At 41.8% G+C, this 27288-nt stretch overlaps 1 protein-coding gene across 1 annotated transcript in view; it reads right to left on the bottom strand.

Moving 5' to 3' along the window:
• The window catches only part of LOC122561499 (protein monoglycylase TTLL8-like), an 87555-nt gene extending 68007 nt beyond the window's left edge, over positions 1–19548 (bottom strand). The window contains exons 1-3 of the mRNA XM_087999297.1: positions 19278–19548; positions 2444–2491; positions 318–388 (exon numbers count right to left, since the gene is read on the bottom strand). Of these exons, the coding sequence (XP_087855423.1) occupies positions 318–388; positions 2444–2491; positions 19278–19548 (390 nt within the window). The remainder of the gene's footprint in view (positions 1–317; positions 389–2443; positions 2492–19277) is intronic.
• Positions 19549–27288: the final 7740 nt, after the last annotated feature.

Below are 27288 nucleotides of genomic sequence, written 5' to 3'. Positions count from 1 at the left end.
AATAGGACCAATACTTAGCCTCTTAACTCTTTTGAAATGTCTGAAGAAGCTTTTCCTGTTTTAATATTTATGACAGTAGGCAACGTAAATTTGTGAGCTTTAAATATAAAATACAATTAGGTTGTTTCACAACATTTCTCTCAAACCTTGTATGATTTAGTCTGACAGCAGGAATCTCAAAATGTTGGCAAATAAGAAATTTACAATTCACTTGCTGCTACTTCTGTAGGTTTATAAATTGGGTAAGATTATAGATTCAAGCTCCTGAGCTCTTCAATTTGTCACTGAACTCAATAGTTGATGCAAGTAGTCTATACCTTGATTGCTGTCTCTGCCAGAGTTTTAACCAATTTTGACTTCTGCTCATTTGCTGATTTTCTTACATTTTCTGTCAAAAGAAATATTTAATAAACTGAATGTAACTTCCTGAACTAAAACATTAACATTGAGGTAGACCAACAATAATCTGTAGAACTTTACTTTCATAAAGAGGTGCATAATCCTGAAGCAATGTACTACTCATTTAGTTTACCCTATAAAAATGCCGTAGCATTCCCCCTTGGAAACAAAATCTACTTAAACGAATGCATAGTACTTCCAATAAAGCAATTATTTCAATTGCGATTCCAGAAGAACTTTCAAATGAAGCCAGCCAGGCTGTTTGTCAGTGAGGATATCAACATGCAAAACAGAAAATGGGGCAGCAAATGTATCTCCAGTAAGCACAGTGTTCCCACAGCTGATCTTCTGAGGAGTTTTAATTAGCTGATGATAGGATTTCTGCCCACCATTGTCAGAAATCCTGCCTCAGATAGATACTTTGGATGACAGTTCTGTTAGTCCCAGCAGTAGCCAGACTTGGGATTACAAGCAATTCTCAAATTCTAAGGCAGCACTTCCTTGACAAACCTTTACAAACTGTGACCTCATTTTAAGGCTTATAAATGGTGCAATTTTGGGGATAGGAGAAATTGAAGAGCAGGTGCTCATATTTTGGTCCAACTGTTTTGAAGACCTCCTTGGAGCCTTGGTTCACTCTCAGGAGTGTCCCACAGAATTCCTGGTCAACCGTGACTATTGATGCTTTTGAGCTTGTGATCCAAAATGATCTTCCGGTGACCCAGTAGGTTACTCCTGTTCCGAGGGTTGCAATTTACACTTCCTTGCCAGTTGGTTTGAAGGCGGGTAGGGTGTGGCTTGTGCACACCTACCTGAGTGAGGTTTTACTAGGTGCAGTGAAGGTGACAGGTGACCTGCTTATACACTTGAGGGCCTCATACTGCCCTGCAGGATTTTACCCATGGCAAGGAGAAGCCCTTGCCAAACAGGAAGCCTAGAAGCACTAGCCTTGCAAATTAGTGTAAGGCAAGAGGGGAACCTCCAACTTTGAACTTCTAATTGTAGATGTGTGAATGTCAGAACGTTCAGCCAATATATTTAAAATGAATGAACAGTGCTAGCCTCTAACCCAGACTAAACTTTGTTAGCGGTCTTCATGGAGGTACAACATATCAAAGCATTAATGATTCTCCCACCTTCCACCATAGCACGTGTGGAAGATTTGCAAAAACCCAGGAGAAACAGCATAAATGACTGTTAATTGTTGTTGCGGGACTTCTACAGATCTTTCAGCAAAGTCACATGATGAGCAGGAAAACCACCACAGAAATACAATGTGCACCTTTTCAAACAATAGTACTCTGGGAAAGCTGGATGTTTGAAAGAAAGGAAACAACATTCAAGCAAGTTTGTGGATACTTATCAATTGTTGATGTGAATCTTAAGTGTCATTTAATTTTGTAGTATGAGATATTAGTCTGAAAAATGTTACCTCTTATAAAATGGGGAATATTTCATTTTTATTGTGACCATTAGGCGAGTCTGGATACAGATTGGTGTAATAGCAATAAGAGTTGAATGCTACTACTGAATCTAATCTTAATCTCCACTTTGCTGGTCCTGAACTGTTCCCAAATAGTTACTAGAGTCAATTCTAAACCCAGTGGACTGGAACTGAATCAACTACTTCACAAAATTGCTTTTCATGAATTCCATTTCTTCATTCACAACTTTAAAAATTTAACATCCTGAACTTCAAGTCAACCACTGCTTATTTGATAAAGTCAGACAGAAAGATTATGCCTCACAAATAGCCAAAATTTCAATGTTATGAACGAAATAGAGATGTGAATAAATAAATCAGTAATTTTTTTTAATCTGTTTAGATTTTATAGGTTTCAAGTGAGTTCTGCATTCTATCTGAGAGCAGATTCCTCACCCTTATTTCCCCATAAAGTGCTACATTTTCTGTAAGATAGTTAAAACAATGAATTAACTCAAGATGCAACAGGATGTGGAAAGGTAGAAAATATTTTCTTATTCCTATAATCTCATGTGGATGTTCTTTAAATAAAACTGAAGTTGCAAGTAATGAGTACTGTACCTTCAATACTCCGGATGAAGAAAGTGATTGTATTTGATTGCTCATCACCTGCAGAGAAACACGTATCAGGACATAATGAACAAGTGGTGGCTCAGAAACAAAAAGAGATATCTATTCTCTACAACTAAGAAAACATGTCATCCAAGATGTCAACTGGAGAAAATTGGCAAATTGATAAATTAACTGTCCTAATTCCATTCAGAGTTGAAGTCTGACTCATTTGACTTTTGATTGTGCAATTCACTGTTTTTCTTTTTGAGTATAGTTACTTGACTGTTAGTTTTGCCAGGAAATAGTTGACGTTCAACTCTATCATTGTACCCTCTTAGAACGTGAGCACAAAATTTCAGCCAACACTCCAGCACAGCACTGAGTACTGCACTGGTATAGTCATTCAGATGACATGCTGAACTGAGGTCCTCATTCCATGCTCCAGCAGATGGTAAATTCCACTGCATTGTTTGAAATGTTCCACTCTCAACAAAGATCATCAAAAATGTATTAAACAGTCATTTATCATAAACCCACATCTGAATGTTGCTGCATGCAAATTGGCTGCTGTGCTTGTGTTTGACTATTGTGATTGGAACCATGGCCAGGTGGATCCCATTGACTATGGTTCCAATCACTACAACAACATTGCAAAAGCAATTACAATTCAAAGGGCTACACAAAACATGTTTTAAGACTTATGTACAATGTTAGATCACAAGAGCATCAGCTTCTCCTAAACAAACTTCAACCATTTGTAAAGAACACCATGTGTTTAATGATATTCAGAAACTGTGGGTCACAATGTCACATAATCTTACTGTTAAGGTGCCTCATAAAGAAAAGTTTCTCATTCTCTTTTTTTTTCACATTGCTTCCCTTCTCTTGTTTTCTGCACTTACTTTTAAAAAGACTGCTTAAAAATTAAGGTCTCATGGAATATAACGACCAGTGTTAACTTGGATTAAAAAAATCAAATCGGCCGAAGGACAGAAAATAGCAAGTGGTGGCAAATGTTTTTTTTCAGACTGGAGGATGGGAGGTAGTGGCATTGCCCAAGGGTAGTGAAAGGTCCACATCGTTTTCCAATATATGTAAATTACATAGAAATAGGAATAAAGGTCAAAATTTCAAAATTTGCACATAAAACCAGGCTTTGAAATATGGTAAACATTGACGTGATACCAATCAATTGTGACAAGTCTTCCAGCTAGGTCAGCAGAATGGACAGACAAGTGACAGATGGAATTCATACAGAGAATAAAGAGGTTCTGTATTTTGGCTATTGTTAAAGGCAGAGGCAATATAGACTTAATGATACAATTCTATAGAGTATCCAGCAAGAGGTGGACCTAAGAATTGTGTGTCTAAGTCTTTAAGGTTTGTGGGACATATTAAGAGAGTAGTTATCAAAACAGACAAATTATTTGGTGTGATAAACAAAGACATATATTACAAAAGTTTGGAAGTTATGCTGAAGCTTTACAAAGCTCCGGTTAGGTCACAATTTGTGTGTGGAGTCTACTTCTGCTCACCACACTTCGGGAGGTTGTGGGAATGCTTGAGAAGGTGCGAAAGAGTGGTTCCAGGGAGTTTAGCTACATAGCGAGGTTGATTCAGCTGGGGCTGTTCTCTTTGTGGAACTTTATTGCTGGAACAGCACAGCAGGTCACGTAGCATCCAGGGAACAGGAGATTCGACGTTTCGGGCACAGGCCCTTCTTCGGCCTGTGCCCGAAACGTCGAATCTCCTGTTCCCTGGATGCTGCCTGACCTGCTGTGCTGTTCCAGCAATAAAGTTTCAACTTTGATCTCCAGCATCTGCAGACCTCACTTTCTCCTGTTCTCTTTGTGGCAAAGCAGATTGAAGGGAGATTTGACAGATGTGTACATGATAGGTTTAGGTAAGGGAAACAGAGAAAAATGTTCTTATCTGCTGATTGTACAAGTACCAGGTGACATACACTCAAGGTTTTGTGTAAGAGATACAGGGAGATGTGGCAAAGAACATTTTTAAGCAGCAAAGACTGGAACTCATTGCTTATAAGGGTAAGTGATGCTGAATTATTTCAGAAGGAAACCGGATTGGTACTTGAGGGTAATAAACATGCAGAGCTCTGGAAATATAGTGAAATAGTTGGACTGACTAGGCTCCCCTGCAGAAAGCTGGCATGATCTTGATTAGTCAAAAAGCCTATGTTTTCTGTGTTAATTTCCCCATTCTTTACACACTCCAATTGTAAAAAGTTCCATTAACTCTGATGCAAAGAAGGAAGGCTTTACAACAAAACAAATTTGATTGACAATCCTACCCATAAGAAAATGATCTGCCTAATCTCAGTGCTATCCTTAGTTAATTGCAAGGAAAGTAATCAATTGAAATTGTACCCTGATGGTTTATCAATATTTGAGATTGTAATCCTGGGGATCTTTAAAAAAACATTCAGTACCTGGAGTCAGTGAAAATGATGTCTTCTATCCATCTTGGGAGATGATGGACTGAGTCCAGAGTGCAGTTCACTTCAGAATTTGGTAATATCTGTTGCAATTTTCAATGCCAATTCATAACTGGCAGTCCCTTCCACAGTTAGCACAAAAAGGTAGCATTGGATTCTCTTTTCTGTCATCTGATCAGTGCATTTTCCCTCTGTTTTTATCCTTGACTACTTGTTTCCAGGCGCGCCAGTCAACAGTGAGGACTTTCTGTGTATCAACTCAAATCTTGGTCATCGTGAGATCTCACTTGCAGACTTCTTTGTGTGACAAATGTGGGCAACCTATTGGTCTTCTGTCAATAGGAAACTTCTCATTCCGCACATCTTTGGGGATGCAGGCCTCAACCATTCAGCTCTAATAACCTCAATCTGACTCAAAAGGGCAAACACACTGGAGTTCCCTGCAGTGCAGTACTTCCAGTTTCAGCATTCTGTCTATGGATGCCCAATATATATCTGAGACAGTGCAGATGGAAGCTGTTCAGCTGCTTTTCTTGGCTTTCATAAATTAGTTCTCCCTGTATCACTGCTATAAAGGAGGGTGCTGAGAACACAAGCCTGGTACACACAAAGTTTTGAATTTTTCGATAGTGTGCCGTTGATCCACACAGATTCTCTATTTTTATCAGGTATTTGCAGCTCTCGCAATCCTGCTACTGACTTCAGCATCTAAAAGGATAGTTAGCTGAAAATTGTTGAGCCAAGATGCGTGAAGGTGTTGCTTTGTTTTGTTTTGTTGTAAAGCCACCCTTCTTTGGAGAATGGGGAAATTAACACAGAAAAGGAGAAATTATAACCACACAAAATGGAGGCTAATTGGCCAATCAAGACCACATCCAGAGTGACAATGTTGATGGAAAGTGAAGTCACTATACCCCAGTTGACAACTTTGACCTTCCTGACACAGATTGTCAGTCCAAACATCTTGCAGGCCCGAGAGAATCTATCTACAAGTTAGGTAAAAACAAGGACTGCAGATGCTGGAGTCTAGATTAGAGCGGTGCTGGAAAAGCACAACAGGTCAGACAGCATCCAAGGAGCAGGAAAATCGTTTCGGGCAAAAGCCCTTTATCAGGAATAACGGCAGAGTGCCTGCAGAGTGGAGAGATAAATGAGAGGGGGTTGGGGGTGGGGAGAATGTAGCATAGAGTACAATAGGTGAATGGGGATGGGGATGGTGATGGAGGTGATAGGTCAGAGAGGAGGGTGGGGGAAGGTAGCAAAGAGTACAATGGGTGAATGGGGGTGGGGATGAAGGTGTTAGGTCAGAGAGGAGGGTGGAGTGGATAGGTGGGAAGGAAGATAGGGAGGTAGGACAGGTTCTGGATTAGTGGTGCTGGAAGAGCACAGCAATTCAGGCAGCATCCGAGGACAGGCAAAATCGACGTTTCGGGCAAAAGCCCTTCATCAGGAATAATGTCATGAGGGCGGTGCTGAGCTGGAAGGCTGGAGCTGGGGGTGAGGTGGGGGAAGGGGAAATGAGGAAATTGGTGAAATCCACATTGATGCCCTGGGGTTGAAGTGTTCCAAGGCGGGAGATGAGGTGTGCTTCCTCCAGGTGTCGGGTGGTGAGGGAGTGGCGTGGAGGAGGCCCAGGACCTACATGTCCTCGGCAGAGTGGGAGGGGGAGTTGAAATGTTGAGCCACAGGCGGTGGGGTTGATTGGTGCGGGTGTCCCAGAGATGTTCCCTAAAGCGCTCTGCTAGGAGGCGTCCAGTCTCCCCAATGTAGAGGAGACTGCATCGGGAGCAATGGATACAATGAATGATATTGGTGGATGTGCAGCTAAAACTTTGATGAATGTGGAAGGCTCCTTTTGGGCCTTGGATGAAGGTGAGAGAGGAGGTGTGGGCACAGGTTTTGCAATTCCTGTGGTGGCAGGGGAAGGTGCCAAGATGGGAGGGTGGGTTGTTGGGGGGCATGGACCTGACCAGGTAGTCATAGAGGGAACAGTCTTTGTGGAAAGCGGAAATGGGTGGGGAGGGAATTATATCCCTGGTGGTGGGGTCCGTTTGGAGGTGGCGGAAATGTCGGCGGATGATTTAGTTTATGTGAAGGTTGGTAGGGGGGAAGGTGAGCACCAGGGGGTTCTGACCTTGTTACGGTTGGAGGGGTGAGGTTTGAGGGCGGAGGTGCGGGATGTGGACAAGATGCGTTGGAGGGCATCTTTAACCACATGGGAAGGGAAATTGCGGTCTCTAAAGAAGGAGGTCTCTAAAGAAGGAGGCCATCTGGTGTGTTCTGTGGTGGAACTGGTCCTCCTGGGAGCAGATACGGCGGAGGCGAAGGAATTGGGAATACGGGATGGCATTTTTGCAGGAGGTAGGGTGGGAAGAGGTATAATCCAGGTAGCTGTGGGAGTCAGTGGGTTTGTAAAAAAAATGTCAGTGTCAAGTCGTTAAACTGGAGCATCTGGAGGAAACCCACAGAGACACGGGGAGAACGTGGAAACTCCACACAGACAGACACCACCACACAGGTGCTCACCTTTCACCCTACCAACCTTCACATAAACCGCATCATCCGCCGACATTTCCGCCACCCCAAACGGACCCCACCACCAGGGATATATTTCCCTCCCCACCCATTTCAGCTTTCCACAAGGACCGTTCCCTCTGTGACTACCTGATCAGGTCCACGCCCCCCAACAACCCACCCTCCCATCCTGGCACCCTCCCCTGCCACCGCAGAAATTGCAAAACGTGCCCACATCTCCTCCCTCACCTCCAACCAAGGCCCCAAAGGAGCCTTCCACATTCATCAAAGTTTCACCTGCACATCCACCAATATCATTTATTGTATCCGTTGCTCCCAAAGTGGTCTCCTCTTCATTGGGGACACTGGACGCCTCCTAGCAGAGCGCTTTAGGGAACATCTCCGGGACACCCGCACCAATCAACCCCACCGCCCCACGACCCAACATTTCAACTACCCCTCACACTCTGCCGAGGTCCTGGGCCTCCTCCACCTCCGTTCCCTCACCCCCCGATGCCTGGAGGAAGAATGCCTCATCTTCCGCCTCAGAACACTTCAACCCCAGGGCATCAATGTGGATTTCACCAGTTTCCTCATTTCCCCTTCCCCCACCTCACCCCAGCTCCAACCTTCCAGCTCAGCACCGCCCTCATGACCTGTCCTACCTGCCTATCTTCCCTTCCACCTATCCACTCCACCCTCCTCTCTGACCTATCATCTTCATCCCCATCCCCATTCACCCATTGTTCGCTTTGTTACCTTCCCCCCCTCCTCTCTGACCTATCACCCCTATCCCCACCCCCATTTTCCTATTGTACTCTATGCTACTTTCTTCCCACCTCCACCCCTCTCTCATTTATCTCTCCACCCTGCAGGCTCCCTGCCTCTATTCCTGATGAAGGGCTTTTGCCCGAAATGTCGATTTTCCTGATCCTCGGATGCTGCCTGACCTGCTGTGCTTTTCCAGCACCACTCTATCTACAAGTTGGTGAGTGAATGTCAGTGTGGGGTGCTCGACTTGAATCATCAGCAAACAGCAGCTCATGGAGTAGGACATTACACGCTTTGGCCCTGACATGCAGTCTTACAAAGTTGAATGGTTTAGCATTAACTCTGGCATGCAAATAATTTGAGTCACCAAAAGCATACAATAGGAGCATAAGAAAAAATATAAATTGATGCCAGGACACAGCTCTGATTTATCCCTGTGCTAATCTTGAAAGCCTGCTTTGATGCTCCATTGTAACTGAAAGAACTGTGTAAATGTTCTTGCAGAAAGATGAAATGATGACCAGGAGTCCCAGCATTAGGAACTTATTTGAAGAGTGAGAAAAGCCCTTGTTGGGGTTATGCGAAGGCAGAGTCAAGTGGTTGTGCTGTCCATTACACTTCTCCCAGAACTACCAAAGTGAGAAAATCATGTCAGTTTATTGATGATACAGCTCTGAAGCTGCACTGCAACTTAAGGCCATGATGCTGGGTTGTGTGAAGAAGACACTTCAAGATCGAGAGTGAAACTGTCTTCAGCCTGATAAACTGAGATATGGTGGGGGTTATTAACATTGTTTTTGAAACTCTATTGGGAAAATAACCTTATTCTTTATCAGTCTTTGTCCAAAGCAGTATAAATTTAAGCTCTGTACCTTTTTGCATTGATACCTGATACTTCTTGATGCTGTTACATTTCATGGAATTAATTACCTATCATAGAGAAATGTGTACAATAGTTAAAATGGAAAGAGATTTCACAGTAGAAAGAACAAGTAATTTTGATGTATGCTATCATGAAAACGATAGTGCAATCCTCATCTGAATGAACTAGTAATCCTCTGGCCTAGGTTAATAGCCTAAGGAATGGGAATTCAGATCTAATTGTTCAGTGGCACAGTGGCTCAGTGGTTAGGTCTGCTGCCTCAAAGCACCAGGGATTCCAACCTGACTAATCGGGCAACTGTCTATATGGAATTTGCACATTATCCCCATGGGTTTCCTCCGGTTTCCTCCCACAATTGAAAGATGTGCAGGGTAGGTGGATTAGCCATGGTGAATGCATGGTTACAGGAACAGGGTAGGGGGATGGGTCTGGGTGGGATACTTTTTGGAGGTCACTGTGGACTCAATGGGCCGAATGGTCTGCTTACACACTGTAGGCATTCTATGGTTCTATGTTACAGCTTGAGAATTCTGTTTAGAAAGTCAGGATCACCAGAATTATTATATATTGCTAACTACTTCACCAATATCTTAAAGAGAAGGAAAACTGCTATCCTTACTGAACCTGTTCTACTTGTCCCTCCAGTCCTCACCAACATAGTTGACTCTTAATTATTCTCTAAAATGGCCCAGCGAGCCACTTTGTTGATTCTTCACCAAGAAGAGTCACTAAATTTTCAGAGCAATTAGGAGTGCTCCAAAGGTCAGTCTTGCTAGCTATACCCAAACACTAGGAATGATTAAGATCTGCAATTGAAACAAATATGATATTACTACCTAAAAAATAATTGAAGCATCTTTCCACTTTGAGTCATTAAACACTAAACCTTAAGAACTAAATTTAATTGTTCACTTTTTTTTATTACACCAGAGCAGAATCAGCGAGGTATTCCTGCTTCCTTTGTACTCAAAAGTTATCAAACTCCAATTAGATGTTGAATCTGTCATTGAAGTCCTCCTTGAAGCATTTGTTAAAAAATGTGACAGATTATGGTGGCTTAGTGGTTAGCACTGCTGCCTCACAGCACCAGAGACCTGGGTTCAATTCCCACCTCAGGCAACTGTCTGTGTGGAGTTTGCACATTCTCCCTGTGTCTGTGTGGGTTTCCTCCAGGTGCTTGGGTTTCCTCCCACAGTCCAAAGATATGTAGGTTAGGTGAATTAGCCATGCAAAATTGCCTGTAGTGTTAAGTGCATTAGTCAGGGGTGAATGTAGGAGAATGGGTCTGGGTGGATTGCTCTTTGACTTGTTGGGCCAAAGGGCCTGTTTCCACAATTAAAATTATTTTTGTAAAAGCCAGTAGTTGTATTGTTCTTCAAAGTCTTGACATCGTTAACATGGGCGAGATCAGGGCTCCATTCCCACCAGATTTCTAAGCAAAAAGCAACAGTGGGGTGGATCAATTTATAGTCTTGATCACCCTCTGTGCGTGTGTTCAAGCCCTGGTGCCAATTTTGGCAAATGTTTTTCAGTGACTGTTCTATTCAAATCTTCAGTTTTAAAGTTTAAAATACTGTAGCGAGCACTGACATGGAGATGCCCATATTGGACTAGAGTGGACAAGGTCAGAATTCACAGAATACCAGGTTATTGCATTGACAAAGGCGGTTGTATGTAACGCTAAGGAGTCTACAATAATTCATCAGAACGCTTTCCCACTTAAGAAATTAAATGACATAAGGCATAAATATACCTTTATGCTGTATCTTGAAATTTGGAAACAAGAATATTTTGATAATCCAATCATATTAGTAGTAGAACATAGAACAGTACAGCACAGAATAGGCCCTTCAGCCCACGATGTTGTGCCAACCATTGATCCTCATGTAAGATAAACCTAATGTACGAACCCTCAAATTTCTGTGACCATATGCATGCCCAGCAGTCTCTTAAATGTCCCCAATGACCTCGCTTCCACAACTGCTGCTGGCAACGCATTCCATGCTCTCACAACTCTCTGCGTAAAGAACCCACCTCTGACATCCCCTCTATACTTTCTGCCAAACAGCTTAAAACTATGACCCCTCGTGTTAACAATTTCTGCCCTGGGAAAAAGTCTCTGGCTCTCAACTCTATCCAAGCCTCTCATTATCTTGTACACCTCAATTAGGTCCCCTCTCTTTCTTCTTTTTTCCAATGAAAAATGTCGAGCTCAGTCAACCTCTCTTCTTAAGATAAGTCCTCCATTCCAGGCAGCATCCTGGTAAACCTCCTCTGAACCCTCTCCAAAGCATCCACATCTTTCCTATAATAGGGCGACCAGAACTGGACGCAGTATTCCAAATGCAGTCTAACCAAAGTTTTATAGAGCCGCAACAAGATCTCACGGCTCTTAAACTCAATCCCCCTGTTAATGAAAGCCAAAACTCCATATGCTTTCTTAACAACCCTGTCGACCTGGGTGGCATGTTTAAGGGATCTATGTACCTGCACACCAAGATCCCTCTGTTCCTCCACACTGCCAAGAATCCTGTCTTTAATCCTGTACTCAACTTTCAAGTTCGACCTTCCAAAATGCATCACTTCGCATTTATCCAGGTTGAACTCCATCTGCCACCTCTCAGCCCATCTCTGCATCCTGTCAATGTCACACTACAGCCTACAACAGCCAACGACACCTCCAACCTTTGTGTCGTCTGCAAACTTGCTAACCCATCCTTCAATCTCCTCATCCAAGTCATTAATAAAGATTACAAAGAGTAGAGGCCCAAGAACAGAGCCCTGTGGAACACCACTCACCACTGACTTCCAGGCAGAATATTTTCCTTCTACTACCACTCGCTGTCTTCTGTCGACCAGCCAATTCTATATACAGACAGCTAAATTTCCCTGTATCCCATTCCTCCTGACCTTCTGAACGAGCCTACCACAGGGAACCTTATCAAATGCCTTACTGAAGTCCATATACACCACATCCACTGCTCGACCCTCATCAACTTATCTAGTAACATCCTCAAAGAAGTCAATAAGATTTGTGAGGCATGACCTGCCCCTCACAAAGCTGTGCTGACTGTCTTTAATCAAGCCATGCTCTTCCAGATGGTCATAAATTCTATCCCTCAGAATCCTTTCTAACACCTTGCAGATGACAGACGTGAGACAGACTGGTCTGTAATTGCCAGGGATTCACCTATTTCCTTTCTTCAAGAGAGGAATTACATTTGCCTCCCTCCAATCCTCAGGTACGACTCGGGTGGAGTGTGAGGATGCAAAGATCTTCGCAAGAAGCAAAGCAATCACGTTTCTCGCTTCCCAAAGCAGCCGAGGACAAATCTGATCTGGCCCTGGCAACTTGTCAATCTTAATGTTTGTCAAAATTTTCAACACATCAGCTTCCTCAATCTCTATCCGTTCCAGCATGCTTACCTGCTCCTCAATGGTTTCATTCACTACAAGGTCCTTTTCTTTAGTAAAGACAGAAGCAAAAAACTCATTTAGAGCTTCCCCTACCTCCTCAGACTCTATACACAAGTTCCCTATGCTATCCCTGATCGGCCCAACTCTTTCTTTGATCATTCTCTTATTCCTCACATATGTGTAAAATACCTTTGGATTCTCCCTAAGCCTTTTTCGTGCCCCCTCCTGGCTCTCCTCAGACCATCTTTGAGCTCCTTCCTCGCCTGCCTGTAATCCTCTAGAGCTGAGCAAGACCCTTGCTTCCTCCACCTTACGTAAGCTGCCTTCTTTCTTTTGACGAGAAGCTCCTCCGCTCTCGTCATCCAAGGTTCCTTTATCTTACCCCTTCTTGCCTGTCTCAGAGGAACACATTTGTGCATTACTCGCAACAACTGTTCCTTAAACAGTCTCCACATGTCTATAGTGCCCTTTCCATGGAACAATTGCTCCAAGTCCATGCTTCCCAACTCACATCTAATAGTATCATTGTTTCCTTTTCTCCAATTAAATATCCTCCCATTGTGCCTGCTTCTCTCCTTCTCCATAGCTATGTAGAATGTGAGGCAGTTGTGGTTACTATCACTAAAATGCTCTCCCACCGCAAGATCTGACACCTGCCCCGGCTCATTGCCAAGCACCAAATCCAAAATGGCCTTTCCCCTCATCGGCCTGTCAACGTACTGAGTTAGGAAACCCTCCTGAACACACCTTACAAAAACAGCTTCTTCCAAAACATCTGTTCAAAGGAGGTTTCAACCAATATGGGGAAAGTTAAAGTCACCCATTACAACAACCCTACTACATTCACACTTTTCCAAAATCTGTCAACTTATGCTTTCTTCAATTTCCCTGCTGAAATTAGGGGGCCTGTAGTAAACCCCTAATGAGGTGACTGCTCCCTTACTGTTCCTAATTTCCACCCATACTGACTCAGTAGGCAGACCCTCCTCGACAACGGTAACTTCTGCAGCTGTGATACCCTCTCTGATTAGCAGTGCTACACCCCCTCCTCTTTTTCCCCCCTCCCTATTCTTTTTAAATGTTCTAAACCCTGGAACATCCAGCAACCATCCCTGTCCCTGAGAAACCCACATCTCTGTTATGGCCACAACATCATAGCACCAGGTACTGATCCATGCTCTTAGCTCATCACTTTTATTCCTGATACTCCTTGCATTAAAGCAAATACACTTTAACCGATCCTTGGTTCTTTCCCAGGACATTCCTTCCCACTGGCTGCGCTACCTCTTGCTATTGCCTCATCTTCATCAACTCTCCCACTGGTATATAGCTCAGGTTCCCACACCCCTGCCATACTAGTTTAAACCCTCCTGAACAACTCGAGCAAACCTTCCACCCAGGATATTGGTCCCCTTCCAGTTCAGGTGCAACCCGTCCTTCATGTACAGGTCCCACCTTCCCCAGAAGGCATCCCAATTATCTACATATCTGAAGTCCTCCCTTCTACACCAGCTGCGCAGTCACGTGTTAAGCTGCACCCACTTCCTGTTCCTCGCCTCGCTATCTCGTGGCACCGGTAGTAAACCCGAGAACACTACTCTGTTCGTCCTGCTCTGAAGCTTCCATCCTAACTCCCTGAAGTCACTTTTTATATCCTCGATCCTTCTCCTGGCTATATCATTGGTGACACGATTTCTGGCTGTTCGCCCTGCCCTTTCAGAATCTTATACACCCGATCGGAGACGTCCCAGACCCTGGCACCAGGGAGGCAACATACCTTCCGGGAATCCTGATCCCGACCACAAAATTTCCTGTCAATTTTCCTAACAATGGAGTCTCCTACCACTAGCGCTTTTCTATTCTGCCCCCTTCCCTTCTGGGCCACAGTGTAATATACATGAAATGTTCAAGAAGTATGTTTTTCTTCCCCCAGGCAACTATTACAGCAGAGGTAGCAACAGAAAAGCATAGTCTCCAGACAATTGGAAAGTTTTCCAAGGTGAGATTGTCCTACGTACCTCAGAATCTTCATCAATTTGTCTATCTCTTTTCAGGCATTCAGGAAATATTGGGACCTTCTTGGAGAATGCCTCTCTGTCTTTTGGGGGATTTTTCTTTTTTCTGTACAAAACATTCCTGTCATTACTGTAAAATATTTATCACATTGTACCATTCAAAATCTTAAATATTTGGTTAAAATTCGAATGACTGGAAGCCAAAAATATGAGCCATCCATATGTTTGTCTTGTTATCTTGAGGACGACTATCTCTACCATATCATGAACCAGCGTACCTAACTTTCAAGAACATGAAAAACTACAATGAAAGTCTATTAAAATGATAGTCAATACATTATGAATTCAAATGTAGCACAAAGATCACATGATTCCAGATTTTTTGAGAAAATGTGAATACAAATTAATTAAGTGAAACATATTGTTTGTTCCAAAATCATTGGATTCAGGTATTATAAATCCACCTAACCAATATCACCCTATCTCTGCAGGTAATTAGTACTAAATTAATGACAAGTAGTCGCTGATATTTGTACGCATAAACAAGACTTGTGGCTCAGTGTTAGTATCCCAACCTCAGGGTCAGAAGACTTCCAGAGGTGTGAAATTCAGCAAGGGCTGAATTTTGTCCACTTCTATTTTCTGTATAACAAGAAGTGTCTCACTCACGGTTACATCCTCTAGTTCTTTACCATGGACTGAATCAGGAGATCATAGCCAACCTTTGGAACAAAGTGTCCAGGTAACATTTTCCCTTGTTGATGCATTGCAGTATCTGCACTCAGTCTCCAACTTAATGACTCTGAGCCAAAGTTTCTTGAATTGCAGACATGTTTGCCTTGAATTATACTGGTGCCAAGGATTCCCACATAATGCAACCGCAACACATCAACTGCCCTGCCAGCTTTATTACATTTTAAAGTGAGTTATTTATTTCTTGACATTTTAAAATTGATCTCGTCTATTTTTACTGTTTGATGTGCTCTGTGGAGAGCCCAAATACAGTTTATTCATATTTACCTCTGGTTAATTCTGGACTTTGGACTTAAGTTGTATACATATTGTACATTTTATTACTTTTCTAACTTTGCATTGCAAAGTCTGTTGTATATTTATCAAAATCTTGGAACCTTGTGCTATTTTAGAAAGTATCTTGAATCTCATAGTGTGTCATCCTTAAAAATAAAATTACTGGTCTCTAGCCAGATTGCAATGTCACTTTGGCAGTCTGGTCTACGACCACTACAATCTTTGTTCTTGCTTTCATGTTGAAATTAATATTTCAAGGTTCAGTACAAGAGAAAACTTCAGAGATCCAAATAATTGTTATTAACACACTTCTATCCTTCTAAGTAACAATCAGGGTCCTGTCAATAACACTCACTGCTGATCTCAAAGAAAGGTATCAATAAAGACCTAGCACTATTTTTAGCACAGGCTTCCCCTTTCTTGACAGCAGTTTACATCTGGTGCCAAGTCTAAGGATACCTTGCACAGCAGTGAAGTCAGCAAGGAGGCAAGCAACACATTACATCGAAGTTTTCACACACAGCTAACCAAGAAGTCAAAAGTCAAAAGTCATATTGTTCTTCATTTTAACTTTAAAATTTCAGATAACAAAATAAATGAGTATCATTGGATTAAAACAGAAGCTAATCAAATGTATTTATTTTTGAACTGGGGAGAAATCATTATGGAGAAGTTTGACATTTTAAATATTAGCTTTAGTTGGGCCAATAAACATGCTTACCAGTAGTAACAAAGTCAAAATGCTACCAAAATTCAGTTACACCTTGGGGAGAAAACATAATTCTTCAATGGCCCTCACTTTGAGACTAATGACATGGATGGAAATTTTCACAAATCATGCCTGCAATGGGGATTGCACACTTTGGGAATTTTTATAGTGCACTTTATAGTGGAACATGGACTTAACGACAGCCATACAAGGCTACAAGGACAGTTCAGAGGCTGGAACTTCTAAAGCAAGTAACTTACCTCCTGACTACCCAAAGCCTTTCCATCAACTATAAGGTACAAGTCAGGAGAGTGATGGAATAATCTCCACTTGCTTGTATGAGAGTTACAAGAACAATAGTTAAGAAACTTAACACCATCCAAGTGTTGATTGCCACCCCATTCGCTACCTTTAATTGTTTAGTCTCTCCAGCTGCGGCAACAGTATGTATGATCTACAGGATGACTGAAGTCCTGACAGACATCCTTGTATCCTCTTTAGCCACGCGTGAGCTCCCAGAAGAATAGCCAATGTTATGATGATCAACAGGGATAATCCAGGAAAGTATAAAGCAGTGATCTTTACATTAATATTAGGAAATTATTGGAGATGGTTCTTAGGAACAAGATTTATTTGTATTTGGAGAAGAATCGAGCTATTAGGAATAGTCAGGAAGGCTTTATCACAAGCTTGATTCTATTTTTTGAGGAACTGATGAAGACGATTGAAGAGGGTAGGGGAGTGGATGTTGTCAGTATGGACTTTATTATATAATATGCCAAAGTCCCTTATAAGTTGCATGGAATCCATGGTGAGTTGGGTACAAAATTGGCTCAGTGATTGAAGACATAGTGTATTTGGAAAGTGGGATTTTTCTGACTGGAGTTCTGTAGCCAGTGGAGTTCCGCAATGCCGGGACCTCTGTGTTTGTAACACATTTGAATGATTTGGATGGCAACATAGGAAGATTAGTAAGTTGCAGACAAAAAAAAGGACATGGAGCTGTGGGTAAACAGGAAGGTTATCAATAGACACAGCAGGATATAAATCAGTTGGAAAGTTAGGCAGAGAAGTAGCAGATGGAGTTGAATCTGAACAAGTGTGAGGTGATGCATTTTGGTTGGTCAAATGCAAGAAGAAAGTATCAGTAAATGGCAAGACCCTTAAGAGTATTGACATACAGAGGGATCTTAGGGTCCAAATCTGCATATCCCTGAAAGTGGCAACATAAATGGTAAAGAAGTCATATAGCATGTTTGCCTTCACCAATTGGGGAATTAAGTATAAAAGTTGGCAAGTCATGTTGCAGCTGTATAGAACTTTGGTTAAGCCACATTTGGAGTACTGTGTAAAGTTCTGGTCAGCACACTATAGGCAGGATGTGGAGTGCATTAGCTATATGGAGAGGATGGACAAACTTGGATTATTTTCGTTAAAGCATCAGAGGCTGTGTAGAAACCTGATAGAATGATAAACAAATTTAAGAGGCATGGACAGAGTGGATGGTCAGAGTCTATTTCCCAGGGTTGAAATGTTAAATGCAAGGGGGCCTATGTTTAAGGTGAGACTGGAAAAGTTGAGCAGAATTCCAAGTGTGCTGCCCAAAACTATAAATTGCATTTTTTGATAGAACAGTATTTAACAGTTGTCGTACTCCTTTGAATTGCAATATTTTCCAGTTAGTCAATCTTCAATTCAATTACACAATGTCAGATAACTCTCATGTTCATTGGAACCCAGCTATTTACTCTCTCAAATACTCTCAATTGACTGCAGTAATGCTGTATCCAAAATGTTCCTCATTTATAGTCATAATCATTTATTTTTCAGTGTAAATCATGTCATGATTAGATGTTTTCTCCATTCTGATGACAGATTCTAAGGACACTTCTGACTTCATTTGTCTGCACAACATTAAGGGCCAAAGGGCTTGTACTATGCTGTAATATTCTATGTTCTACGTTCATCATGACAACTGCAATTGCAGGACTGATTGATGCTAATGCCATTTGTAACCAAATCCCAACATTAAACAAATGTTTGAATGATTCAAATTACAACCAGGAGGTATAAAGAGAATTATTTTGATTTATACAATAACATGCAAATTTGACTGTCACATTTGTAAACAGTCACATTAAAAATACTGTTAGGAAAGGAAGAATTGATTAACAAAAATAATTTAATAATATTAGGGTATTTATTTATTAGGCAGCTAGAGTAGGAAATACTTTCACAGGTAAGTTTTGACATAAAGTCATTCAAATACAGTATGATTTTTAAAAAATTAACAATCAAGTATGTTGATATTGAATTCATATGTAAACACCTCTGAATACCTTCTGACACCAGGTTCACATTTTTGCCAACTATTTTTTTACGACCACAGCTACAGGCTCAGGGTGAATACTATTCCTAAACTCGCATCATTGGGGAGTGGGGAGGCAAGTTTACCTCTCACTCAATTCTGAATTGCAAGTCTGGCAAAACTTTCAGCAACCCCAGGGCTGATAGGCGAATGAACCCTGAATGAATCCGAATGGATAAAGCTGAGTTCTAAGGTGACGATACTTACAGAGCCCCTCTAACATCAAGGGACGAATGGTGAAGGTTCTTCGGGTTAATTGAGAAGATCTCTGCACACATTGAAATTGGCAGGAGACTATGAACAATATTACCGTGGGATTAATCAAACAAATTTCAAAGTGCATTCAGTCAGAGACTGATGGCTTGAGACGAAAATAATCATCATAATTGCATTACGTCGAAAAACGTCACATTAAGTGGAAACTTCCAGGCAACTGAGTCAACTGCAGTGATTGTCATCCAATTCTTGTCTTGGCAAGTATTGTATTTGGTCTGTGCTTCAGTCAGCTTTCGTCTGCGCAATGTTCACTGTTCACTGTGCAGACTGTCGATTGTAATTTTTTTTTTGTCTCACAATGCGAATGAACTTCACAGTTTTCTTTAAAAAATGAGCATGTGTTAATGTTTTGTTCTCTTTCATACTAATCTAAAATTGGCGCTTGTGATGACAGTTTGCCACTGACCCTCCAAAACTGACGGCAGCTTGTGCGAGGTGGAAGTTGCCAATTCAGAAACCCCTCCAGTAACTGTCTGCACTTGAGCAGGGTGCTCTGTCACAAGACCCGGCAGATGGCAATCACTGAACTGATGAGAACTTCCACCTTTGCACTGTTTCCTCACTGTCGGGACAAACGCTGAAGATGTTATGCTTGCTGATGAATTATAAGTGCAGTGTTTTTGGTGTATAACGTCATAGCTACTGCTGATGTCGTCCTCAATCTCACTATCATCCATTTTGGTATCTCCGTTGTCTCTGAATTGTTAGACTGCTTGTCTAATATCAAATTCTAGATGATCAGAAATTTCTTCGAACTCAATATTGGGAAGACCAAAATCTTCAAGATGATCGTTATTTTCAGTATGCTTTATGGCCATACTTGTACCTTTTATTGTTTCTCTGAGTGTTGGGTGTGTACAACTGCATTCTTGGATACTGCTTCCTTTTTGGTAAGATGTTACCACTCTTAGCATCCCTTATTCATCCTCCTCCAAGAATAACACTCACTCTGCAATGCTATAACACTCGATTTACACACCTATGTGTTACTGAATACAGTTCTCTGGTTTAGTGTCTTGTTGCTCTTACATTACAGTTCTCTCTGGACTGTTCTGCTCTGATCTGCTGATCTCACAATGACACCATCAGATACAATACCATCATTGGTACATCATTATACGCCAATTGTGTTTAGCCTCTGCCCTAAACTCTGATTACTAGCTATAGACTCCATTATTCTTCCTAACAATTGTCATGGTTGGGCAAATGGCTAACAATGGCTAAACATGTCTGATTTTCTTTTTGTCTCTCATCAACTTCAATACAGTTTTGATGTAATTAATTTAGTAAGATTTTGCTGAGTACTGTAAATATTGAATGCTAAACATTTTTTTCTAAATACATTGAGTTATTTGATTCAGAAATTGAACCCAACTTAGATTTCCCTGTGTTAATAATACAATCTTCCAGAATGATTTCGTCACCAATGGTCTCTCAAAGGTCTTGAGGTGCACAAAGAGCTGCAGTGTTTAGGACTGTAAAACTACTATTGCAAGTAGAGAAATACATCAAATCTCAAAATAAATAGTCAGCAGATAGTTATGAGGAATACCTTCACCATCACAATAAACATAATTATTCACAAATTGCAACTCCACAAAGTAAGCTGTATCGATAATAACTTTTGTTCTTCTAGTGTCATTCTTTGCACAAGGTCAAAGGTTACATACTACCAGGTTATAGTTCAACAGGTTTATTTGAAATCACACGCTTTCAAACTGCTACCCATTCATCAGGTGAAGTCATTTCACGTGACAAAGAGGTAGCGCTCCAAAAGTTTGAGATTTCAAATGAATTGAATTGAATTTATTGTCACGTGTACCGAGCCACAGTGAAAAGCTTTGTCTTGCGAGCAATACAGGCAGATCACAGAGTTAAATTCATTGGAGTTTAGAAGATTAAGGGGAGATCTATTAGAAACTTACAAGATAACACATGGCTTGGAAAGGGTGGATGCTAGGAAATTATTTCCGTTAGGCAAGGAGTCTAGGACCCGTGGAATTCATTGCCGCAGAGTGCAGTGGAGGCCGGGACGCTAAATGTCTTCAAGGCAGAGATTGATAAATTCTTGATGTCACAAGGAATTAAGGGCTACGGGGAGAATGCGGGTAAGTGGAGTTGAAATGCCTATCAGCCATGATTGAATGGCGGAGTGGACTCGATGGGCCGAATGGCCTTACTTCCACTCCTATGTCTTATGGTCTTATGGTCTTAAATAGCATAGATACGTAAATAATAGATAAACAGCGGCAAAAACAAAAAAACACAGATACAGGTGAATGTTAAGAGTTTGTGAATCCATTCAGTATTCTAACAACAGTAGGGTAGAAACTGTTTCGAAACTGACTGGTACGTGGATTCAGGCTTGTGTACCTTCTTCCCGATGGTAGAGGTTGTACAAAAATATTACCAGGGTGGGATGGATCTTTGAGAATGCTGGGGGCCTTTCCTTGACAGCCAGCCTGGTAGATGGATTCCATAGATGGGAGGTTGGCCTTTGTGATTGTCCGGGCCGAGTTCACCACTCTCTGTAACCGTCTCTGATCTTAAATGATACAGTTTCCATACCAGGTAGTGATACACCCAGACAGAATGCTCTCGATGGCACACCTATAAAAGTTGGCAAGGGTACTTGCCGTCATGCCAAATTTCTTCAGCTGACTGAGGAAGAAGAGACATTGTTGGGCCTTTGTAACCAATGGGTCCACATGAAGAGTCCAAAAAAGCTTGTTGTGGATGACCACTCCCAGGAGCTTGACACTCTCTACTCATTCCACCTCTGTGCTGTTAATGTGTAGGGGACATCAGTAACATTCCGCCGAAAGTCAGTAATGAGTTCCTTGGTTTTGCCGGCATTGAGAGCTAGGTTGTTTCCAGGTCTTCCACCAGGTGTGTAGTCTGTTTCGTTGCCATCTGAGATTCAACCGACTATGGTGGTGTCGTCAGTGAACTTGGAAATGGCATTAGTCTGGTATTTGGCAACGCAGTCATGGGCATACAGTGAGTATATTCGGAGGCTGAGTATGCACCCCTGAGGGGCTCCAGTGTTGCGTGTTGGTGAGGATGAAATATTGTCCCCAATCTTCACTGATTGTGGCCTGTGGGTCAGGAAACTGAGGATCCAGTTGTAGAGAGTGGAGCTTAGTCCGAGATCACTAAGTTTAGTAATCAGTCTCGAGGGAATAATAGTATTGAAGGCAGAACTGTGGTCAATGAGTAGGATTCTTACGTAGCTGTTCTTGGTGTCAAGATGTTCTAGGGAGGAGTGAAGGGCAAGTGATATGACATCTGACGTGGATCTGTTGGTCCGATAAGCAAATTGGAGTGGGTCAAGAGTAGTGAGGCAGCTCGAGTTAATTAATGCCATGACCAGCCTTTCAAAACAATTCATGATCATCGAAGTTAGGGCCACTGGGCGGTAGTCATTGAGACATGCTGCACGAGCCTTATAGGCACAGGGATGATGTTGGCCCTCTTGAAACAGGCAGAGACAGTGGCCTAATGCAGGGAGAGGTTGAATATGTTCAAGAGGTTGATGATTTCTGCCAGATAAATCTGCACATGCTCTGAGTGCACGGCCTGGTACTCCGTCTGGTCCCATCACTTTCCTTGGATTCACACGAAGGAAAACTGATCTGACCTCTGACACAGTGACTGTTGGCATAGGTTGATTGGGAATTATCAGAATAAGTGTTACCTCTCCACTGAAAGTCTGCTCAAAGCGAGCACAGAAGGTGTTGGGATGATCTGGGAGGAATGTGTCATCGTCTGCTATCTTGCACTGTCTCTTTTTAGAACCTGTGATGTCATTCAGTCCATGCCATAGACGCCAGGTGTCTGTCTGGGTCTCTAGTTTGGATCGGTATTGGTCCTTTGCTGCCTTAACGTCTCTGCGAAGGTCATACTTGGATTCCTTATATTTGAGTGGGTCTCCTGATCTGAAGGCTTCATGCCTGGTTTTTAGCAGGTTCTGTATGTCCTGATTCATCCAGGGTTTCCTGTTGTGGAACACCCAGATTGACTTCCTCGGTATGCAGTCCTCCACACACTTGCTGATAAAGGCTGTGACTGGTGGCGTACTCGTCCAAATTCTGTTGGATTATAACCTGGTGTCGTGTGACTTTTGACTTTTTGTACATCCCAGTCCAACACTGGCACCTTCACATCAAGGTCTTTGCATAGACAGCTCTTGATTTATCTAGTTCTTGTTTGGGTGTGTGACCAACAATGTTTAATCTCTCCAAGTCAATCCAGCTATTTAATTCAGTATCTGAGCCCAGCTGAAATGTAATAGTGCTCACTGATCTATATTGGCTCCCAAATGAACAATGTTTCAATTTTAAAGTTCTTATTCTTATTTTCAAATCCAACTATGGCTTTACCTTTCCTATCTCTGTAACCTGTCCCAGACCTATTTCTGAGAGATCTGAACTCTTCTAATTCTGACCGATTTTAATTGCTTTACCATCAGTGACCATACCTTTAGCTGATGTTCTGGAACTCCCTAAACCTCTAACTCTCTCCACCTCTCTTTCATCCTTTATAATTTCCCTTTAAACTGAAACATTGATGAAATTATTGTTCACATGCCCCGAGATCTGACATATTGGTGTCCAATTTTGTTTGATAATACTTCTGGTGAATTATTTTGCATTGTTTAGATATATTAAAGGTGCAATTTAATGGCAACATTTTGCACTTAGAAGAAGAATTAACAATATACTCAGCACTGACAAATATCATCAAAGTGTGTGCAATGATATAATAAACAAGCAATAGTTGTTCCTAATATTTGACAAATTTAGAACTCAGTAACTGCAATTTGGGAATAATGTCCAATTTCGGGATCAGGTTGGAGAACTTGAGAGTTGGGAACATCTCAGAAGTGAGCAAAATTTGTACAGGTTCTGCTGTTGCTTTAGTTACTCATGGAAACAGTTCTTTTTATATGAATTAATGATTTTTGGTGGAAACTAAATATGATTCAGATTCAGATACTGAATTAAATAGCTGAATTGACTTGGAGAGATTAAACATTGTTGGTCACACACCCAAACAAGAACTAGATAAATCAAGAGCTGTCTATGCAAAGACCTTGATGTGGAGGTGCCAGTGTTGGACTGGGATGTACAAAGCACATCTTGAATAGAATTACAGTAGAATAGTTTACAAGACAATAAATGATTCACATGATGTACTAGCATATTATACAATTTAGCAGTACTGGTAATGTTCTCTATTTTCTTTCTTTGTAACTAAGTTGTAAATGGAGCCAAAAATTCACTGCTGAGTTTTGGATGAATAGCTTGCTCGCAATCAGCTTGCTCGCAATCAGCTCACAGAGCATGAAATTACAGAGACTGTAGACAGCATGACTCTCCTCCCTAAAAGAGAATTCTATAGCCAGCCAAATGGATCATTTGATTTTCTTTTAATCAACCTGTTAAGAAATTTTATGACACACCTCTGGGGTAGATGAAACTTTATTGCTGGAACAGCACAGCAGGTCAGGCAGCATCCAGGGAACAGGAGATTCGACGTTTCGGGCACAGGCCCTTCTTCAGGAATTGGCTCATTCCTGAAGAAGGGCCTGTGCCCGAAACGTCGAATCTCCTGTTCCCTGGATGCTGCGTGACCTGCTGTGCTGTTCCAGCAATAAAGTTTCAACTTTGATCTCCAGCATCTGCAGACCTCACTTTCTCCTCTGGGGTAGATGAGCCTTGAACTCAGCCTTCTGCCCAGAGGCTGGAACGTTACTATTGCATCAAAAGAGCACCAACTGACTGAATAGAAGCCCACCCCACAGCCATAAAGTGCTGCAGCTGGACTATACAAACTCCTAATGGGACTCTGCTCCTCACTGGGAGAAAATACTGCTGTCCTAGTCTGATAGGCCAGCAGCTTCGGCACTCCCAGCACTGCTGGAGCTCTACAATGGGCAAGCCTGGCAGGTCCATGAAGGAGGGTCCAGGCTTTCCGGGGGAGGAACGTTTGGGGAGCTTTGAGCTTGGAGAGGGATGGGTTTCATGCTCTGAGTAGGTCTGAAAGCAGGAGGAGCAAACCTATTATGGGTGGCTCTGATGGATATGGATCTCTCCAGTGATGGTACACCCATTCTTTCTTGATGTTTTAATCCATTAAGAATAAAAGAAATGCCCCACCAACTGTCCACGCCAACCATATAAGGGTATGGGCAGTGTAATACTGGATTCATATGAGTTCTCAGCAATCTCAACTGACCCTTAATTATTTACTTATATATGGGCAAGCCGTTGATACTGATGTCTGCTTACCCTCTGTACGATGGAGATAAGTGCAGGGATGGATGGGGACATGTTGGGCTGGTGGAAAACTGAGGATTAATAGAGAATCTCTTATATGGTCAATTATTAGTATTTTGAAGTATTCCCTGAAGAATACTATTGATGGTCAACCATTTGAACAACATTGACATTTTGTATGATCACAGTCTGATTAGGAGAATGTGAGGACTGCAGATGCTGAAGATCAGTCAAGAGTGTGGTGCTGGAAAAGCACAGGTCAGGCAGCAGCCGAGGAGCAGGAGAGTCAATGTTTCAAAAAAATGTCGATTCTCCTGCTCCTCGGATGCTACCATCTTTTAACCCATGTACCTTTCAGGTAACCTCATTTCCCCTCCCGTGACCTTATCCCAGATCCAACCTTCCAACTCGGCACCACACTCTTGAACTGTCCCACCTGTCCATCTTCCTTCCCACCCATCTGCTCCACCCTCCTCTCTTACCTATCACCTTCACCCACACCTTCATCTACCTATCGTATTCCCAGCTACCTTCCCCCTAGCCCCACCCCCTCCCATTTATCCCTTAGCCTCCTTAAGCCAACCCCTCATTCCTGATGAAGGGCTTATGCCCGAAACGTCAATTCTCCTGCTGTTCGGATGCTGCCTGACCTGCTATGCTTTTTCAGCACCACGCTCTCAACACAGCCTGATTAGTATGAGTCTTGTCATGAACTGTGGTGGTACAGCTTATCAATCTGATAAAAAAAAAGGCAGATGCAGCCATGTTATTATGAAGATTCAATATTTAATATAATTTAATGGATATGCATTGATTGTTTTTTTTGTTAAAGTTCAAGTTGGTGATAATTGATGGTCTCATTTGCTTGAATTCACTTCAGGGAAAGCACCTGACCTTTTACAACTGAGAGGGAGCATGTTCTACTTGGAGATTGTTTGGATTTTAGATTTCCTCATTCTGGTAAATCAAAAACCCTTGTTGTGGGTCCAGTGCAGTACCTGCAGCCATGGTCCAGCTGCTTTTGCATGAGAAGCCTCTGAAACGTTTATCACTATACATTAAATTACTATCTGCAAAGGTCCCCAGCGACAAGTCCACATGTTCAGAGACATTCGTCTTTGTGTGCCCGAATTTCAGACCGATAGTTGTCTAATCATTGCAAAACTTATCCTTTTTTTTCCTTCGAGTACTAAGACAAATTGACCAAAAGTGTTTTTAAAGTGAACTTTTACAGTGTGAAATCTGTTTGCTGTTTTATTTTTCTTGACATGTTTGTATTTGTGCATGTATTTTTGATTATTAGAGAGACAAACATATGTAGAGTCATAGAGTAGTACAGCACCGAACCAGACCCAACAGTCCAATTCGTCCATGCTAAACTAGTCTCACCTGCCTGCTCCTAGTCCGTACCCCTTGAACCTTTCCTATTCATGTACTTTTAAATGTTGTAATGTACCCGGATCCACCACTTCCTCGTTAAGTTTATTCCATCCATGAACCACCCTCTAAAAGATTTGCCCCTCATGTCTTTAAATCTCTCTCCTCAAAAATGTGCCTCCTGCTCTTGAAATCCACCATCCTAGGAAAAAGACAACTACCGTAAACTCCCACATTATTTTATAAACTTCGTTCAGGTTGTCTCTCAATTTCCTACACTCCAGTGAAAAAAGTTCCAACCTTTGTTTATAACTCAAACCTTCCATACCCAGCATCATCCTGGTAAATCTCTTCTGATCCCTCTCCAGCTTAATAATATCCTTACTAAACTGTGTTAATAGTTTTGCATAAATAAATATATTTTGTTTTACAATAAACCAATATTTTTAAACCATTAAAGAAGCCTGTTTATTGGTTCTTCTTATTCTATGTTTAATATTGAGAAATCAAACAACTGACCAGATTGGAAACTGGGTAAAACAATTAAATTTATGTTCTGCCCCATGGAGCAGCAAGATTAGAGAAAGACAGTGCAATCCTCAGCTTCAATAATAAACAATATTTAGTACAACAAATTCATCATATAACCACCATGACTTGAAAATACATTATTCTATCTTCACTTCCTAACCTGTCAGAATATCTACACTAACTGGACTCCTATGCTTCAAAAAGATGGCTCATCACACATTTCTAAAT

Source organism: Chiloscyllium plagiosum, unplaced genomic scaffold (assembly GCF_037043375.1).
Source record: "Chiloscyllium plagiosum isolate Xiang-an unplaced genomic scaffold, Cpla_swu_hap1 HiC_scaffold_23, whole genome shotgun sequence".
NCBI classification, from domain to species: Eukaryota; Metazoa; Chordata; class Chondrichthyes; order Orectolobiformes; family Hemiscylliidae; genus Chiloscyllium; species Chiloscyllium plagiosum.
Note: the sequence above shows the minus strand (reverse complement) of the source record. Positions and strands in the feature narration are given on the sequence as shown.